The 20,752-nt window shown below is 41.3% G+C and overlaps 1 protein-coding gene across 1 annotated transcript in view; it reads right to left on the bottom strand.

The window, feature by feature from the left end:
- Positions 1 to 1,965: 1,965 nt before the first annotated feature.
- The window catches only part of LOC311235513 (arf-GAP with dual PH domain-containing protein 1), a 120,549-nt gene continuing 101,762 nt past the window's right edge, over positions 1,966 to 20,752 (bottom strand). The window contains exons 6-10 of the mRNA XM_084322981.1: positions 17,113 to 17,196; positions 6,053 to 6,115; positions 5,382 to 5,453; positions 4,802 to 5,030; positions 1,966 to 2,395 (exon numbers count right to left, since the gene is read on the bottom strand). Coding sequence (XP_084179107.1) covers positions 2,367 to 2,395; positions 4,802 to 5,030; positions 5,382 to 5,453; positions 6,053 to 6,115; positions 17,113 to 17,196 — 477 coding nt within the window. The 3' untranslated portion in view covers positions 1,966 to 2,366. The remainder of the gene's footprint in view (positions 2,396 to 4,801; positions 5,031 to 5,381; positions 5,454 to 6,052; positions 6,116 to 17,112; positions 17,197 to 20,752) is intronic.

Here is a 20,752-nt window from a genome sequence, read left to right as displayed (position 1 = left end):
TTTCTCTGTGGATGGTTTTGTGAATAAATCTACATTATGCTTCAATTACTGTGTGTTTATTGTTTAGCAATAAGGTTGGGTGAATTCGGCCTTTGTATAAAAGCATTACATCACTTGAAGTCGTGTGTTATACTCATTAGATCACGCCTAGGGGTGTTTGTTAGGCCTGACGCGCAGGCCTAACAAACACCCCTAGGCGTGATCTAATGAGTATAACACACTCCTGCACGTGATGTAATGCTTAAGTGCAGACTCTCTTTCCTTCATCGGATGGCATCACTGTGTATGCGTTGCAATGCAAGTCTTTATTAACAAGGTGGTATAGCTACATATGAGGATATATATATATCTATATATATATATTTTTTTTTTATGATCTCTGAGGCCTGTTTTGGAGGTTAGGAATGGTGCATCGTGTCGGTCTGCTGTGTGTGTGGGTTCGCGAGCGCTTGTGTGTGTCAGCGTCCATGCTAAATGGCCCACAGTGCCAGTGGTTGCCTTGGGCTCTCTTCATGCTAAACATCGTGGCTGTTTGGTTGCGGCCCCACCCTGTTAAAACACTTCCTGTGTGGTTCCAACCTGGCCGGCGAGTCTCAGTGGTTCAGTGTCTGAAGAGTTTACCACGACAGCCCGGTTGCCAATAACAACACGCCCGCCAGACAGAAGCAACATTGATTTACCCATGATCCCATACTAACCTGGAGCCGACATAATGAAGGTACGTGTGTGTGTGTGTGTGTGTGTGTGTGTGTGTGTGTGTGTGTGTGTGTGTGTGTGTGTGTGTGTGTGCGTGCGTGCGTGCGTGTGTGTGTGTGTGTGAGTGAAACAGGGGAGTGGTCAGGTACATCAGGAGACATTGCGATGGGCGTGGCTTGCTCAGGCCACCACACACACTGTAAGTATACACCTGAGCATATCGAGGTCTCTCTTGGTGAAGCAGCGCCATCTACTGGGCGAATGAAAACGAGCAGATTGACTTATTACCATAAGGAACAGCTCACTTTGTTTGAAGTCAATGGAGCCTTTTTCCCCCATTGACTTCCACTGGCATCACTGAGAAATGCTAACAATTTCTACATGTCTAAAAATAAAAATACCAGTTTTGTGAATGGATTTGACTCCCAGTTTGTGGCAAATTAGATAAAGGCTTACAAAGTGAACTATTCTGAAGCAGTGGTGGGGAATAGTCGATATCCAAAAAAAAAAAAAGGAAATAAAAACAACACGTTAATGTCAGATTTAATCTGTATTCACATTATGGTCTTTATCATGAAATGAACTACAGTACTACGATGATCGTAGGATCAACAAAACAAATCTTACAAAATAAGAGGACGAAATAAATCATATATCACATATTGAATAAATTACAATCCTGTCACGTTATAACCCTTAAAAAGCAGCATTCACTGTTTTGACTATGATGTATACTGTACAATAGTCCAAATAAATAAACTGTTTTAAATCGTGTTGCCATGAGAACGCCTAGCTGTCCATGTGAAGCGAGGCGAAAGGATTGACCCTCTAGCTACATTATCTGAACCGGCGATCGTTAGGTGTTTGGTTGTTTTGGCTGTTATGCATATTATTATGTTATTGTCAACACCTTGTAGATTCAGGTTCAAGAGATTCCAACGCTGGAGAATCAACGTTACAATGTCCTCTCTTTGCCACAAAGAAATCTGCACAATCCCACACATACACACACACACACACACACACACACACACACACACACACACACACACACACACACACACACACACACACACACACACACACACAGACACATGCGGTTAAGCCACTGTCATTGAAAACTGTACATTCAATAAATTAACAGATTAATTAAATAATAAATGCATTGTTGTTGTTTAAGCACACAGTGAAGTGACACTAGATTACATAATTACAATAGATTACAGGTTAGGATGAACCATTCACGAGATGGACGAATGGGGAGGTGTGTGTGTGTGTGTGTGTGTGTGTGTGTGTGTGTGCGTGCGTGCGATGGTGGGGAGAGTCCATGTGGTTGACGAATGGATGGGGGCGGGGTTTGGCATGATACTGTATAGCACAGGGGGGGAGGGGAAGGGGGCAGCAGCGATGACATCATCTGATCTTAAACGTCTGCCCTCTAACATTGTGCCCCGGCATGAGTCACGGAGGTCTGTCGGGATACAGTTAGACGGGCGGTCTCTCTCCCTCTCTCTCTCTCTTGATTCATCTCTCCTCTCACTCTTCCACCGCAACTGCAGCAGGACCCCGATGGTCTCTGAGTCTCCAGTAGCAGGGGTCTCCTTCTCGGTGTGAATGGGACCGGGCCAGTCCAGTTCAGCTGACGCTCCGGTGGTACCCCCCCTCGGTCTTCAAGGCTTGTGTTTGAAATGCGCCTCCACTGCAAAAAGAACCAGGGGAGGGGGAGAGAGGGGGGGTACAGAAGTTATGACCACAGCGATATGAGAATAAACGTGATCATCACCACTGCATTGCAGTCCTTCTTCACACGCAGCCATTTATTAGCTCATTCTGGGAGAACAAAGAGTCGGTGGTCCCATCCATATGGAGTCCATAATGGTAAATGGTGCATTTATATAGCAGCTTTTATCCAAAGCGCTTTACAATTTGTTCCTCACATTTTACCCATTCACTCACACATTCACACACCGACGGCGGAGGCGACCAGGCAAGGTGCCAACGTGCTCATCGGGAGGTTAAGTGTCTTGCTCAAGGACACTTCGACACGCTGCCCGGGAGGAGCGGGAATCGAACCGGGAACCTCCGGATTACCAGACGACTGCTCTACCTCCCGACCACTGTTGCCCCAAAGATGTCACATTCCTTTGATCCCCACACTTTACATTGTATGTATAAATAGATGGTTCAAGATCCAGTGAGGAGTCTCTCATTCCAGTTGTCCTAGATAAACACTACATTGAGAGTCATCCAGTCTATCTCTGACTATTTTGTATTGATACTTTGATTGAGTTAATAAATCGTATTAACCAGGTCTCTTTTGACTGAGTGAGTTATTAGCTTCGGCTATTTTCCACCACAGTACTATATCTATATCTGTACATACTATTACATTTGCACTCTGGTTGGATGCTAAACTTATTTTTGTTGTACTGTACCTGTGCTGTATGATGGCAATACATTTGAATCTAATCTAATCTAATCGTTTAACCTCTACTTAGGTCCCTACCCATATATGGTAACCTTTTGCTGACCGAAAGGTCCTTTGACCTGATAAGTCTATTCTTCCTACCCAACAACTGACCAGGGGTCTGTGGACGTATCATTGTACACATACCCTGTGTGTCTTAGGAAGGTTTACAACCTGACACTAGAGCAAGAGAGACAGTCAACTCTAGTTGTCTCTACAGGGAGGACATTATCAGGCTACATTACTAATGAAATATGGATAAAGATTATATAATTCTATAGTGATGCCGGTCATCTACTTCTATTGGTGGCAGGTTGTCAGCTCAGCATCCACCCACTGGCCATAAACACCTCGACACTAACGATCATGTGTATTATATTGTATTTTCTAAAGTGGATTCAAGTATTTCTCCTACCATTTAAAGGCAATGTAAGTGGTATTTATTTGTTAAAATTGTGTTACATAGCTCTACATTGGATAAAGTGGGAACAGGATACCAGAACATTTATTTTCTGTTTACTGCAGAGCGGAGGGACTGGGAGACCCATGTTACTGACCAGACAATCTATATCAGTGGTAAGCTGTCTGGATGTAGACCACTTATTTAACACTTTAACCGCCGAAAACGCCGGAACTCGTCATTCCCCGCCATGCTCATTCCGCCGAGGGCGCCTTAACTCGTCTTTGATGTCAATATTTCAAAAATCTGTCATCGAAATCATATTTCCTTTCCGGGGCCCTGAGACACAAGTGTGATCTCCTCTCAACTCTCTAGCGGTTCAAGAGCGCCATCTGGTGGCCGATCGGCAGATCGCCAACCGGATATTAACCTTTGAACCAGTAGTACTCATGCAAATGTGGTCCGGCCACTCTCTATAGCTCCCGCGACTCCATCTTGAAACACTGGATAATAGATTGCTCGCCCTAACTCAATAAACAACGTTATTTGGACGTATATACTATTATACAACCTGGAAATGGATCGGGCATTTCTACATCCCATAATCGAAAACGGTCTACTCCACGCTGATCGTCCAACGGCGCGAGGAACATACGGTAAGATTCAGCGTTATATTCTAACGTGTTCAATATAAACTGCTATGATGAACATATGACCCACTCTGGATGAATCATCTAACGTTGCCCACGGAATTATAAACGATCCCCCGCCCATCCGGTCATCATCAGATCATACGTAGATCATTCTAGAAGTACGTCCAGTTGAAATTTTTCATCTTGCGCCGATCGCTACCAAACTGTATTTCATCATCAATATAATGCATTTAGGGCTATAAATCACGTTCTGAAGAAAGCTGCAGAAAACGATAAAAACATACTTATACTTTAGACCATATTTTAGTATGAATAATGTGAATGAAAAAGTTTAACATTGCTACACCCTGAACAATACATATAGGACATTGAATGGGCCATAATAATGGCAATGTAGCAATAGAATTTAAAAAGTTATAGCCCTGCAAAGAAGGGGAACTTCTCCATAGACAAATAGAGCTGGCGAGGGATGGTAAATTATGAATTTAACCCATGGCGATCAAAGTGTTAACAACAATACATTCTATACAAATAGTCACAAACAAAACAAACGTAAACAAACAGCGGGAGGACTTCCTGTGTTACCTGCGTATTCCTGTGGCCTCATTGGCCGGTTGATGACCCTCTGGAAGGCCGCTATCCAATCCCGCTGCTCGGCCTCGGTCTCGCAAGCAAACAGGAACTTCCTGTCTGGCGTCACTATGGTGATGCCGTTGTTCCAGTGGTGGCCCTGGGTGGACAGTGGCAGACCGGAGAGCACGGTGTAGCAGTTATCTTTACTGCCAATGAACACCTCACCACGGGCATAGGCATCCTGGGGGGGGGGGGGGGGGGGGGGGGGAGAGAGAGAGAGAGAGAGAGAGAGAGAGAGAGAATTACAGTAAAGTAGGTAGGTAGGTAGGTAGATAGATAGATAGATAGATAGATAGATAGATAGATAGATAGATAGATAGATAGATAGATAGATAGATAGATAGATAGATAGATAGATAGATAGATAGATAGATAGATAGATAGATAGATAGATAGATAGATAGATAGATAGATAGATAGATAGATAGATAGATAGATAGATAGATAGATAGATAGATAGATAGATAGATAGATAGATAGATAGATAGATAGATAGATAGATAGATAGATAGATAGATAGATAGATAGATACCAGAGGGTCCTTGAAGTACATGAGCCTCCTGTCGTCCATCGTAAACCACCTCTTCTTAAAGCCCTCTGTGTGCTGCTTGGAGAACATGAGAGGAGACAGAGAGAAAAGGAAGAAAGAAAGAACGAAAGACAGGAAAAAATTTTGAGACTTTGACGTTATTGTGACTTTAACATTATTGTAACTTTAACATTATTGTAACTTTGATGTTATTGTAACGTTGATGTTATTGTAACTTTAACATTATTGCAACTGTAACATTATTGTAACTTTAACAGTATTGTAACTTTAACATTATTGTAACTTTGACATTATTGTGACTTTGACATTATTGTAACTTTAACATTATTGTAACTTTAACAGTATTGTAACTTTAACATTACTGTAACTTTAACATTATTGTAACTTTAACAGTATTGTAACTTTGACATTATTGTGACTTTGATGTTATTGTAACTTTAACATTATTGTAACTTTAACAGTATTGTAACTTTGACATTATTGTGACTTTAACATTATTGTAACTTTGACATTATTGTGACTTTGATGTTATTGTGACTTTAACATTACTGTGACTTTAACATTATTGTGACTTTGATGTTATCGTGACTTTGACGTTATTGTAACTTTGACATAACATTTCTATTTCTACTAGTGTGACAAAACGGACCGACCTTTGGGCCTGTTTTTTCCATAAAGCCTTCCTTCATGAAGTTACGGGTCAGTTTGGGCACCAGCTAGAGAGATACATTTGAGAGACACAGAGACACAGAGAGAAGGAGAGAGACACAAGAGAGATGAGAGAGAGAGCAAGTTTGAAATAAACATATTAACAAAAGAATGTGCATTAATAAGCCACATAATATAATGATAGATTGTTGCATTATACACAGCTATCAAATCATCCAATCCTTTATTCACAATCTGATAAATAAATTACTAACTGAAATCTAAGAGTTCAAATATTTGCAGTTTGGCTAATTGGTCCAATCATGGGAGACAACATCAATCAATTCCAGAAATAAGTTTTAATAAATAAATGAATAAATAACTCTCCCAGGTCTGGTGACAATTATTGCAACTGTATTTGTATATACGACTGATATTGAACTTGCAGCTTTCTTTGAATGTTCTTCAGTAAGCTTTTATCAATTTTAAATTAGTCCTCAATGCTAGTAAAACTAAATGGCTGCTGTTCTCCAGAGCCAGAAATGTTGATTATGATACAAGTACATATACTGTATCTACTGTAAGCACTTCTAACATTGAGAGAGTCACTGAGTATAAATATCTTGGCGTGTGGCTTGATGAGAAATTTTCATTTAAGTTCCAGGTGGATATTCTTGCTTTCAAGCTGTGACAGAAAATTGCTTTCCTGTACAGAAATAGATCCAGCTTTCCCGTGATTAGTAAAGAGAGGATTGTTGAAGCTGTTTTCTTATACATTTTGGACTATGATGATTAAGCATTACATCACGAGCAGGAGTGTGTTATAGGAATTCGATCATGCCTAGGGGTGGTTGTTAGGCCCGACACGCAGCGGAGGGTCGTTAGACCCCCCTAGGCAAGATCTAATTCCTTTATTTTTTTGAACAAATTTTTGTATTATTTTTTTGACAAAAAAATTTAACAGTAAATATCTCAATAAATCACAGGAATATACATTCCTGTATTTGAATCAATAAATGTAGGTTACGAGATATATACATAATCCCCATTATACAATACAGTACATACATATGCTCTTGCTCGTTCTTCTTCCCCCCCCTCAGGACCCCCCTTGGATAATCCATCCATTATTCGTTTCTAACCAGAGATTACAATTCATATGCTAACCTTTATTCTGACACCTAAAATTCTTGCTGTAGATATCTCTAAATAAATCACATCGAGATAGGTAAGAACCCATACCTTCCGGCACATTTTATCCGGTTGAATCCATCGTGATGCTATCAACTTTTTAGCAGCCGTAAGACCGGACAAAATTTGTCTCTTTAGCTGTATAGAGGCTACTAACTGCGAAACATCATTCAACAACAATACAGAAGGCATTACAGGTATGTTCAGAAATAAAAATTCTGATAATTGCGTAGTGACTTCTTCCCAGAATATCTTAACAGGGGGGCATTCCCAATACATATGCATAAATGTACCTATATCACCTCTTAGACACAAGGAGCATAGATAATCTTGTTTAAGCCCCATTCGGTTAAATCTTATAGGTGTCAGGTAATTCCTATGAATATAATTAAGATTAATCTGTTGATGGTCCGGGTTGCGTGACGCTAGTCGAACGTTTACCCAGACTTCTTGCCAATCAAAATCTACTTTCAAGTCTGGTATATCCCTCCTCCAAACTGAGTCTAGGGGAAGGATTTCATACGAAGACGTTAGTAAGTGATGATAAAAGTCAGATACGAAGCCTCTCGATGTCTCCCTTTCATAGAAGAATTTGTGATATCTGTGGTGCTCAAGTGGTATCTTTAATGGGACTCCATGGGCCTTCAAAGTTGCTAATAACTGTATATAGAAATAATAAGTGGAGCTGGTGAGGTTAAATTTGTTCTGAATTTCATGATAGCTACAGAAACCCTGTTCGTTGAATATATCTCCCAATGTATGTATGCCTTGCTTTTCCCATTTTGGATATCTGATAGGTCATTGTGCAATAAGGAGTGCATTGTTATTAAATATGGGAGAATGGCTATGCCATTTGTGTTGGTTAGTAAATCTTTTCTGTGTGTCACGCCATATCCGAATCACATGTGTTATAAGAGGGCCACATTTCAAGTCGCATTGCTTAATTGATAATTTGATGTATACTATATCCTGCAATCTATGTGGTGCCACTATGTTTTCTTCTAATGTTCTCCAGGATACAGATGCTTGAGGATCAAACCAGGTGCTCAGTGGTCTTAAAGAGAACGCTTTAAAATAGTGGTAGAAGTCTAGAAATGCTAAACCTCCGTCGGCTTTGTTTCTCTGTGCAGTGGATCTTTTTATTCGTGGAGGTTTGTTATTCCAAATAAATGTATATGCGGTGGAGTGTAATTTTTTCCAGTAATCAGCAGGAGGGGGTAACGGTAACATTGAGCTAAAGAAGTTGATTCTAGGTAAAACATCCATCTTAACTATTGATACTCTGGCCTGTACTGAGTTTTTAAGTTTTGACCACCTGTCAAAGTCATTTGTGATCCTATCTAGAAGTCTTGTATAATTATACTTCACCGTTTGGCTTATAGTAGGGAATATTTCAACTCCAAGACATCTAAAATGTTCTACCATTGGTATATTTCCTGGAAGGAATGTTGCCTTCGCAGAGACATTAAGTGGGAGGAAGGCCGATTTTGGCCAGTTTATCCTAAATCCCGATAGATTGCCAAAATCATCAATCAACTTGAGAAGATGAGGCAGTGAGGTGGTAGGGTTTTGCATGAACAATATTACGTCGTCCGCATATAAACTAATATGATGTTGTGTGCCCTTAATTGAGATTGGCTCAATGGATTGGGATTGTCTTATATACTGTGCTAAAGGCTCTAAGGATAGAGCAAATAGTCCGGGACTAAGAGGGCAACCCTGTCTGGACGAGCGCGACACAGGAAAGAGTGCGGAGATGAATTTACCTGTTATTATCATGGCCGATGGGTCTTTGTATAACACTTCCGAGTACTGCCCATAAATAAGACCATTCCAATCTATCAAAGGCTTTCATCGCATCCAAGGATAATACAGCTGTAGGTGCAATGGCATCCTTACTGGCGTCTAACATATGTAGTAACCGTCTTATATTATCCGTGATCAGGCGGCCTTTTATAAATCCAGTCTGATCAGGATGAACTAAATATGTCATATGCTTTTGAAGTCTGATGGCTAGTACCTTAGCATACAGCTTAATATCGGTTCCGAGGAGGCTTAAGGGTCTATAACTACCACAATCGGTAGGGTCTTTGTCTTTTTTAAGGAGGACAGATATGAGTGCAATATTGCCGTTCTTATGGAAATTCCCCTCTTTGATCGAGTATAAAATCATATCAAGTAATAGGGGTCCAATTACATCCCAACATGATAGGTACAGTTCTGGAGGTATACCATCCCATCCAGGAGCCTTACCAATTTGCATTTCAGATATAGCCTCCCTAAGTTCCTCTAGTGTAATAGGTGTGTCTAACTGTTTAGCGTCTTCCTCTGAAAGTTTAGGTAGATTAATTTGATTAAGAAATGTATCCAGTTTATTTTGATCGAAAACCATTTCTGATTTGTACAAGTTGGAGTAAAACTCTTTGAAGGTATCGTTAATTTTGTTGGGGTCTGTAACAAGTCCTTGTTGGTTCTTAATAGTAGGGATATCTGCAAATTTTGCGTTAGAACGTATCTTCATAGCTAGTAGGTGACTTGGTTTAGAACCATGAAAGTAATAATGTTGTCTTGTGCTACGTATTTGAAATTCAGATTGTTGTCTTAAAATGGAGTTAATCTCCTTTTTTAACACATTAATGTGAGTCTCCAATCGAACCGAGTAGTTGTGTTGTAAAGAGGAGAACAACAAGGAGTAAAGCGTTTCCAGCTCTACCAATTTGGAACAACGATTCTTGCGTAGGTTGGAGGCAAAGACCGTAGTGTAATCCTTGATAAAACCCTTTACCGGCATCCATAACATTCTGGGATCCTGTACTGAATTCGCATTACTCCGCAGGAATTTAATAAGTTCAACTTTGAATTGTATTATGTATTCATTGTTTTTCAGCAGTATCGAGTTAATCGCCATCTTGGGGCTCGGGATGACAGTATACCAAATGAACCTTTCAGGAGTAAATAGCTGTGATCTGATAGTGCATTAGGCACCATTTCCACGTCATAGATATCAAATAGTCTAGGGGATGCAAAAACATAATCTATTCTGGAAAATGTTTTGTGTCTTGCAGAGCGAAACGAGTACTCTCGGGCCGTTGGGTTGAGTAATCGCCATAGGTCATTTACACCTGTATTCTTGGCCCAATCCTTTAGTGCATTAGATGCATGTTTCTGATCATTGGAAATGGTGGGATTAGATTTATCCATCACGGGATCCCACTAAGCATTAAAATCTGCGCCAATTATAAATGAATACTCAGGAAGGTTCAACATTGCTCTAGTGAGTGTAGCGTAAAAGTTAGCGTCGTAAAGATTTGGGGCATATGCCGCTACCAACGCGATTTTCCTATTACTATATTCTACTTTAGCTATGGTTACTCTGCCATCCGCATCAGACCATACGTCCAACAATTTGATATTCAACTTCCTAAACATGTTGTTGTATTCTTGTGTATAATTCGTCTGGAGTAAAACTTCACAATAGATATATATCCAATTATTGAGGTCCTGTTGAGAGCCGAGCCTGAAAACATACATATAAACCCAATCATATAATCCCCCCCTCCCTTACACGACCAGTCAGCCAGAATGAGCCATTTATCCTTAACTTTCCTATGCAAATTGCCATAGGATCTAAAACTCTTAATTCTACCTTAATAGAATGTCACCCGTGGCTTAGCCACTCTCCTGTTAAAATAATAAAATAAAAATAAAAATAAAAAATATGCCTCAAATATCATAGTATATTCACTTAAACATTATACTAACATGTATAAGTTAAAACACACCGAAGAATAAGAAAGATGTATAGAACTAAATCATAGAAACCTCAAAAAATAGAGAACATTTGTTTAAATCTTAATCTAACTTTGCCAAATTTATACACCTAGATGAAAATGAAGGTTTGAAATATGTGTATGCAGTTCGTCCCCCAAACAGGGGTGGGCAGTATTCCGTTGTAAAGGTTGTTGTTCTTCCAGATATGATTCTTGTGTATAGTCACAGATTGTTCTTTATGTTCCAGGTCTTTCTGCATGCCATAGGGTGATATTATTCCAGAATATTCCGATATGACACAGAGCGTTGAAAAAGTCCAGAATATTCCAAAATGTCAACAACATAGCATGACTTGCATAAAACCCATAAATCTAGCTGGCCCAAACAGCGAACCTTTACAATAATATAGAATCTAGCGTCACATATTGATCTAATTCCTATAACACACGACTACAAGTGGTGTAATGCATTTTATACAATGGCCGAATTCACCCAACCTTATTGCTATAGAATAAACACACAGTAATTGAAGCATAATGGAGATGTATTCACAAAACCATCCACAGAGAAAGTAGATCCAATAGTAGATCCACTAGTAGACACCAGAGGGAGCTCCACAAACCATGTTAAACCCAGATAGACAGTACTGCTACATCTATACATTTATGACATACCAGATTTACAGATACAGTACTGTTTTTGTAGGGTGATTATGGTTTATTTACATTGAGGTTCTGGGGTCACGTGGAGTGTGTTATACGAAATACCCCCCTTCCACCCCACCTACCAATCTCCTACCTACCAACCTCCTCCAATGTACAGTTTCTTCGTCAAATGTACTCTCTTTTCTAGACTCTTTTTGTATCACAAACAGTACTGTATTTGTAAATCTGGTATGTCATAAATGTATAGATGTAGCAGTACTGTCTATCTGTATGTCATGTATGTCATATATGTTATGATGAATTGAAAATGGGGGACCCTGATGTAAACAAGACGAAAGTCTTTCTCTGGTCTGCATCCCCTTAACAATTGTGTGTATTGAGCTGTACTGTATTGTACCCATTCTGCAATCTGGTAATACCATTTTCAATCAAACAATCAATCAAATTAAAAAAAAATTTAATTAAAAACGTCTGTGATTTTTCTTTTGTTGCACAATGAGTCATGACAAATTAATTACATAATCCATGTGTATGTAACAAACTAACATATTCCAGTTGAGTGTATCTTTTTTGGAGGATTCGTTCAAAAGCTATTCATACTTCCATCTTTCTATCTATGGCGGATTGATTCAGAGAGAAAAGATTAAGTAATTCGGTTGTGGGAGGGATCTGGGGTCACGTGGAGTGTGTTATACTAAATAACAACCGGCAACTTCACTGTTTCAGCCAATCAGAATCAAGAAATGTGCATGCCATTGTATAATGTGATTTATAGACATGCTTTAAAACCTCTGGACTCTGTCTGTCAGTCTGCTCTCAGATGTATTACTGATGACCACTGTGTCCTGTATGAGGTTGGATGGCCTCCTCTGGTTGAAAGCAGTAACTAATCATTGGTATTTGTTTATTTTAAAGCCCTTATTGGTAAACTCACCTCTTACACCACAACACTGTTGGAATGGAATCTTGGAACCTATTCTACACATTCAAATAACTGGTTGGTTCTTAGGATTCCTGGAGTTTGCTCTGAACTAGGAATAACTGCATTTTTCTTTGATGCTTCCAACACCTGAACTGACTCTGAAGCTGAAGGTTCTTCCTTATTTTGCTGCATTTAAAAGTAGGATCTCCGACCACTGTGTGTCGACTTGTAACTGTCTTAGCTAATTATTATGTATTATGTATGAATTTACTGATAAACTGTGTCTTGTTTTGTAAGCTTGTCATCTCTGTAAATGAGTGTAACCTCAGTGTCTCACAAGTTGAAATAAAGGTTTGAAATTAAATGAAATATGGTCCCTTATGTATATATTATATATATTATGTCTTTGCAATGTATATTAATAATGTATTTGCGATGTATATTAATAATGTATTTGCGATGTATATTAATAATGTCTTTGTGATGTATATTAATAATGTCTTTGCTATGTATATTAATAATGTATTTGCAATGTATATTAATAATAATGTATTTGCAATGTATATTAATAATGTCTTCACAATGGCGGTTAGGTGGTCGAGCGGAGATTGCGTTCGTCACCAGCCCCGGAGCTGTGAGCTTGATTCGCCTGTTCGAATCCAGCTCACAGCTCCGGGGTTGTCACCAGCTTGGCTGGCCGTCTGCACTGATACAATTGGCTGTATCAGAGGGTGGGAGAAGCTGGCGGGGTGGGTCCGGGTCGTTGTAAACAGCGACTCCTACAGTTCGGTCGGGGCGCCTGCTAAGCGCGGATTGGACGTGAGGGGGATAGTGTGGTCCTCCCACACGCTACGCCCTCTCAATGAGAATCCGCGCTGCCAGGTGAAAAGAAGCGGTGATTGGCTGGACGTGTGTGTCGGAGGAAGCACGTGGTAGCCTCCACTCTCCCAAATGATCTGACTGTGGGGGGTAAAGCGCAGCGACCAGGAAGGGACTGGGAATTGGCATACGACTAACATTGGGATGGGAGAAAATCGGAGGAAAATGGAGGGGGAAAAAGACAAAAAAAAAAAAAAAAAAAAAATAATAATGTCTTCACAATGTGTATCAATAATGTCTTTGCGATGTGTATTAATAATATCTTTGCAATGTGTATTAATAATATCTTTATGATGTATATTAATAATGTATTTACAATGTATATGAATAATGTATTTACAATGTATATGAATAATGTCTTCGCAATTTATATTAATAATATTTTTGGATGTATATTAATAATGTATTTACAATGTATATGAATAATGTCTTCGCAATGTATATTAATAATATATGTATGATGTATATTAATAATGTCGTTGGGATGTATATGAATGTCTTTGCCATGTATATTAATAATGTATTTTCCATGTATATGAATAATGTATTTGCCATGTATATGAATAATGTCTTTGCCATGTATATTAATAATGTCTTTGCCATGTAGTAATAGTGTCTTTAATGTACAAGCTGTATATTCTCCTGCTATAGTAATAGTGTCTTTAATGTACAAGCTGTATATTGTCCTGCTATAGTAATAGTGTCTTTAATGTACAAGCTGTATATTATCCTGCTATATTTACATTTAGTCATTTAGCTGACGCTTTTATCCAAAGCGACTTACAAGTTCTGTACGACAAGCCATCAGGAAGGGCACAACTCTATCAGCTGAGCAACAATGTTCATCAAAGTGTTGAGTGCTACAGTGTAGGTTAGTTTATTAGGACAAGTGCATGACAGTATGGTTAGTTAGGGTTAGATTTTTTTTTTTTTTATTGTTTTTTTTTAAAATTCAGATAATGGTTGAAGAAGTGCGTCTTTAGTCGACGGCGAAAGATTGGACGTGATTCGGCTGTCCTAACTGGGGTGGGTAGTTCATTCCACCATTGTGGGGCAAGGACTGAGAATAGGCGACTTCTCTTTGATGACCCTCCCGGAGCTTGGATAGGAGTAGGTCTGAGGCGGCCAGAAGATGCAGAGCGTAGGGGTCTTGAGGGTGTGTAGTTAGAGACCATTGACCGGAGGTAGGCGGGAGCGGTTCCCTTTGCCGCACGGTATGCTAGGTCGAGGGCCTTGAAGCGGATTCGTGCAGCAATGGGGAGCCAGTGCAGGTCCCTAAGAAGTGGGGTGACATGGGCCGACTTCGGTAGGTTTGAGATCAGGCGGGCCGCTGCGTTCTGAATGAGTTGAAGAGGCTTAGTGGCAGTGGCCGGGAGGCCAGCGAGCAGTGCATTGCAGTAGTCGAGGCGGGAGATGACTGTTGATTGGACGAGGAGTTGGGTGGCTTCTTTTGTCAGGAAGGGGCGGATCCTTCTGATGTTGCTCAGGAGGAATCGGCAGGTTCTGGTCGTCGCTGCGATGTGAGCAGAGAAGTTCAACTGGTCGTCGAGGACAACACCAAGGTTCTTGGCGGTCGGGGACGCAGTCACAGCTGCATTCTCGACTGTGATTGAAAGGTCGGTTAGAGGGGAGGATTTGGCCGGCAGGTGGAGCAATTCTGTTTTGCTTAGGTTCAGTTTGAGGTGGTTGGACGTCATCCAGGCTGAGATGTCGGACAGACAGGCCGAGATCCGCTCAGAGACGTGGATATCTGAGGGAGGGAAGGAGAGGAAGAGTTGAGTATCGTCGGCATAACAATGGTAGGAGAAGCCATGAGACGTGATAATGTTACCCAGTGATTTAGTGTAGAGGGAGAAGAGAAGGGGTCCTAAAACCGAGCCCTGGGGGACACCCGTCCGCAGGGGGCGGGTGGCCGACAGGGTCCCTCTCCATGACACTTGGTAGGAGCGGTCATTGAGGTATGATGACAGCCATGTCAGCGCAGAGCCAGCCACTCCCATTCCTGCGAGGGCCGCAAGGAGGATCTGGTGGTTGACTGTGTCGAAGGCTGCAGATAGATCTAGGAGAATCAGGACAGAGGAGAGGCCTTTCGCTTTTTTATATGAATAGTGTCTTTAATGTACAAGCTGTATATTATCCTGCTATAGTAATAGTGTCTTTAATGTACAAGCTGTATATTATCCTGCTATATGAATAGTGTCTTTAATGTACACGCTGTATATTATCCTGCTATATGAATAGTGTCTTTAATGTACAAGCTGTATATTCTCCTGCTATATGAATAGTGTATTTAATGTACAAGCTGTATATTATCCTGCTATATGAATAGCGTATTTAATGTACACGCTGTATATTATCCTGCTATATGAATAGTGTATTTAATGTACACGCTGTATATTATCCTGCTATATGAATAGTGTCTTTAATGTACAAGCTGTATATTATCCTGCTATATGAATAGTGTATTTAATGTACACGCTGTATATTATCCTGATATATGAATAGTGTATTTAATGTACACGCTGTATATTATCCTGCTTTATTACATGGCGTTTTCACATTCGCCGAAATGCTTGCTTGTGATTGGTCAATAGCGCTCGTCAGAGGTCCGATATTGCCCGATAACGGACCTCTGTGGAACAATAATGACCGCTGTGTGCAGCTGTTCGCAATCAAGCCCACTGACATCAGTGCAATCAGACACTGCCGGCTGCTGGGGAAGCTGCCAGCGATGACAGGGCGGAGCAACGAGCGGAGCCAGAACCAGTGTTGCGAGTCGATGTAAAATGAATTAGGTATATTGTTAGTAAGTTAGCCATGTAATAAGCGGGATAATGTATAGCTATACTCGATCATTGTCGCAAAATAATTTATCTTCACTGACGTTTAAAACACCTCGCCGAGGCGGCTCGGTATTTTAAACTCCGTGTCGGTCAATTATTTTGCGACAATGACCTCGTAGCTATACATTATCCCTTACATATCCTCAAATATCTCCGATCCATATGTTGTGGTGGATTATGCCGTCGACCAAATGGACATTGGATATACCAGATGGAGATCAAACAATTGGAATATTATTTTTGGAATACTCCTGATCACAGGTAAGGACGTTTTGACGTCAATCTTTGCTTGATCCTGCAATGCTTTCATACCGATCGGGCTGATATCCGTTTTTAGTGTTCAATGTGAATGCCGTTACTGACAATCAAATAATCAGAAACGACCCCCCCCCCCCCCCCCTTTCATGCATTCATGATGGAATATAATAGATATAGATTTGATTTCGGGATAATAACGTATACAGGCAAGAAATGGCAACGTCTATAGTGGAATTGACTTATAGGGCTTTAACCCTAGACCGCTCTAAAACCATACTTATATTCACCTATACTCACATATTGAACGATAGATAGGTGATGTCAAATGGGCCATAGTATTGTATCCATAGCTATAATATAGAATATACTTATAGCTCTACAAACAAGGTGACTCAGTCCTATATTTTAAAACGTGGCAATGCGACCACAGGGCCATGGTTAATCCCCGGCGCTGAATGAGTTAATGTACAAGCTGTATATTATCCTGCTATATGAATAGTGTCTTTAATGTACAAGCTGTATATTATCCTGCTCACCTCCTCATCACTGGCTCCAGGGAATGCCACCTGTAAGTAATGGAACCTGGCGGCCCTTATGGCGTTGAACCAGTCAACCATTTCCTGTTGGGAGAAAAAAAAACACATTACAAGGACATTATTTCCTGCTGGAGAGCTTCCAGAAAGAAGGAACATCTGCATTAATTCATTCTGAGCCCTATTCCAAACTTCAATTACGCGCGTTCAAACGCAGGCAGTCTGCAGTTTACCCACTGACGTGGGTGAACGTGTCATTGTTTTACTGTGGGATATAAAGTCCAAGGCGTCTCCAGAGCGCCAGTGCTGCAACGTTGTCGATAGGCTGCAGCAGCGCGAGGATGACTGTGACAATGAATGAACCCAATGACCTCACAGGCTGCCATGATACAATTTGGCCAGCAGAGGGAGCAGTGTTCCCTCCATGCCTCCCCCCCTCCTCTCTCTCTCTCTCTCTCTCTCTCTCTCTCTCTCTCTCTCTCTCTCTCTCTCTCTCTCTCTCTCTCTCTCTCTCAAATTGGCTCCATTCTATGGCATTCTACTGGAATTAGACATGACATTGTTCTAGTCTACCGTAAAGACTACTGGCTCTCACTGTACTTTCTCTTTATATCTTATTTTTCATATATATATATCATATATCTCTCTCTCCTATGCTTACAGCAAATGTATACCTCTTGTCCGCCCCCCCCCCCCTCACTTACTACCCATGCTCTCTCTCTCTCTCTCGCTCTCTCTCTCTCTCTCTCTCTTTTCCCTCTAAACCCCAGTGGAACAGCAATGTTGTAAGCGATGATTTGTGTGCTCAGCATTAAAAACCGCTCAGAGACGCACACGCACACACACACACACACACACACACACATTGTGAACAGGGACCGAAACTAAAGCCCGCCGCCCGCCAGGGGCGGTCTGTTTTTACCTTTGGCGCATGACACTTAGAGGGCTGCCCGCCGTGTGGCGTGTAGACGTGTAGACGTGTAGTTCATAAGCAGGCCCCTAAAAATATTTGTATGCGAACGGTAAAAATCAATTACGCGCACGCTGTGCGAATACAGATTATAGCCTCTCTCGTCTTTTTTTTCCTCCGCTGCGAGATCGTTAAAAAAACTACAAGTCCCACATTGCACTCAAGCCAACGGTCCAATCACAGTAGAGTGAAGTGACTGGTTTCATGGGAAATAAAGCAAATGACCAATCGGAAGCTCTCATTTTTCTTGTTTACTTCCTGAAACTCCGCGATCAGGGCTCTCGTTTTCCGAGACACCAACTTATTATAGTCTCTCTTACCAATAGCAATAGATTTTAGAACACCTAGATTTATCGATAGCAATAGTAATATAACGTTAATGCAACAAAACGAATGCATTGCTTTGTTAATCATAACGTTGATGCAGTAGCGTATGTCGGTGTGTTGGCTGTAACGGACATGACAATAACATAACGTGTACACATTAAAATTGCGATAATCTATTCTAACATTTTCAAATCGATGCAGTTGAATTTCCCCCTTAGGATCGATGCATTGTTACACCCCTACACCAAAGTCACTGGCCCACTGTGTATCTGTGTGTATAATAACTTGGCTAGCGTTATCAACAGCAGAGGTGGGCAATGGGTCCAGCTGCAGCACCGGAGTGCAAGCGATGTGATGTAATTGGCAGACTCGACTGTCAATCAATGGTCTACCTGACACGCAAACTCAAACAATGTTTCTGTACTGGAGGTGTGATTGATTGATTGATTGAAAACTTTATTAACAGATTGCAGAATGGGTACAATACAGTACAGCTCAATACACACAATTGTTAAGGGGATGCAGACCAGAGAAAGACTTTCGTCTTGTTTACATCAGGGTCCCCCATTTCAATTAATCAGGAAAGTGTACAGTAGGAAAGTGTACAGTATTTCAATACAATAGGCAACCCTGAAAGGATTCTTTTTCTAGAAGAGCAACACAGCCAAAACAGACAGTGGAGCTGTTTGCAGATAGCAAGCATTTTGACTTATTGCGTGGTGGCGATGTCTCGCAGATAATACAACTACAAGTATGATTATATAATATATATTTTATTTAAAAAAAAATTGTATATATAAAATATATATTGGCAGGTAAGAAATATGCTTGGCGGGTAGACTCTTCCCATCTACCCGCCACTGGCCGGTGAGTCAAAAAGTTAATTTCGCTCCCTGATTGTGAATCATAGGCTGGGCTAGTGAGCAGATTAGGACCACAGGATTTAGCAGGAGAGTCAGTTAGACGACACAGGTCTCGCAGCTGACAGATGACACTCAATTTGTCTGTGGGTGGTACTGGGGTCAGGAGTGTGTGTGTGTGTGTGTGTGTGTGTGTGTGTGTGTGTGTGTGTGTGTGTGTGTGTGTGTGTGTGTGTGTGTGTGTGTGTGTGTGTGTGTGTGTGTGTGTGTGTGTGTGTGTGTGTGTGTGTGTGTGTGTGTGTGTGTGTGTGTGTGTGTGTGTGTGTGTGTGTGTGTGTGTGTGTGTGTGTGTGTGTGTGTGTGTGTGTGTGTGTGTGTGTGTGTGTGTGTGTGTGTGTGTGTGTGTGTGTGTGTGTGTGTGTGTGTGTGTGTGTGTGTGTGTGTGTGTGTGTGTGTGTGTGTGTGTGTGTGTGTGTGTGTGTGTGTGTGTGTGTGTGTGTGTGTGTGTGTGTGTGTGTGTGTGTGTGTGTGTGTGTGTGTGTGTGTGTGTGTGTGTGTGTGTGTGTGTGTGTGTGTGTGTGTGTGTGTGTGTGTGTGTGTGTGTGTGTGTGTGTGTGTGTGTGTGTGTGTGTGTGTGTGTGTGTGTGTGTGTGTGTGTGTGTGTGTGTGTGTGTGTGTGTGTGTGTGTGTGTGTGTGTGTGTGTGTGTGTGTGTGTGTGTGTGTGTGTGTGTGTGTGTGTGTGTGTGTGTGTGTGTGTGTGTGTGTGTGTGTGTGTGTGTGTGTGTGTGTGTGTGTGTGTGTGTGTGTGTGTGTGTGTGTGTGTGTGTGTGTGTGTGTGTGTGTGTGTGTGTGTGTGTGTGTGTGTGTGTGTGTGTGTGTGTGTGTGTGTGTGTGTGTGTGTGTGTGTGTGTGTGTGTGTGTGTGTGTGTGTGTGTGTGTGTGTGTGTGTGTGTGTGTGTGTGTGTGTGTGTGTGTGTGTGTGTGTGTGTGTGTGTGTGTGTGTGTGTGTGTGTGTGTGTGTGTGTGTGTGTGTGTGTGTGTGTGTGTGTGTGTGTGTGTGTGTGTGTGTGTGTGTGTGTGTGTGTGTGTGTGTGTGTGTGTGTGTGTGTGTGTGTGTGTGTGTGTGTGTGTGTGTGTGTGTGTGTGTGTGTGTGTGTGTGTGTGTGTGTGTGTGTGTGTGTGTGTGTGTGTGTGTGTGTGTGTGTGTGTGTGTGTGTGTGTGTGTGTGTGTGTGTGTGTGTGTGTGTGTGTGTGTGTGTGTGTGTGTGTGTGTGTGTGTGTGTGTGTGTGTGTGTGTGTGTGTGTGTGTGTGTGTGTGTGTGTGTGTGTGTGTGTGTGTGTGTGTGTGTGTGTGTGTGTGTGTGTGTGTGTGTGTGTGTGTGTGTGTGTGTGTGTGTGTGTGTGTGTGTGTGTGTGTGTGTTTGTGTGTGTGTGTCCGTCCTTGAACAACCGGTCTAATTCATCAGCCTGTCTGTGGTGGAAGTC

The sequence above is a fragment of the Notolepis coatsorum genome (genome assembly GCF_963971535.1).
Source record: "Notolepis coatsorum genome assembly, chromosome: 10".
NCBI classification, from domain to species: domain Eukaryota; kingdom Metazoa; phylum Chordata; class Actinopteri; order Aulopiformes; family Paralepididae; genus Notolepis; species Notolepis coatsorum.
Note: the sequence above shows the minus strand (reverse complement) of the source record. Positions and strands in the feature narration are given on the sequence as shown.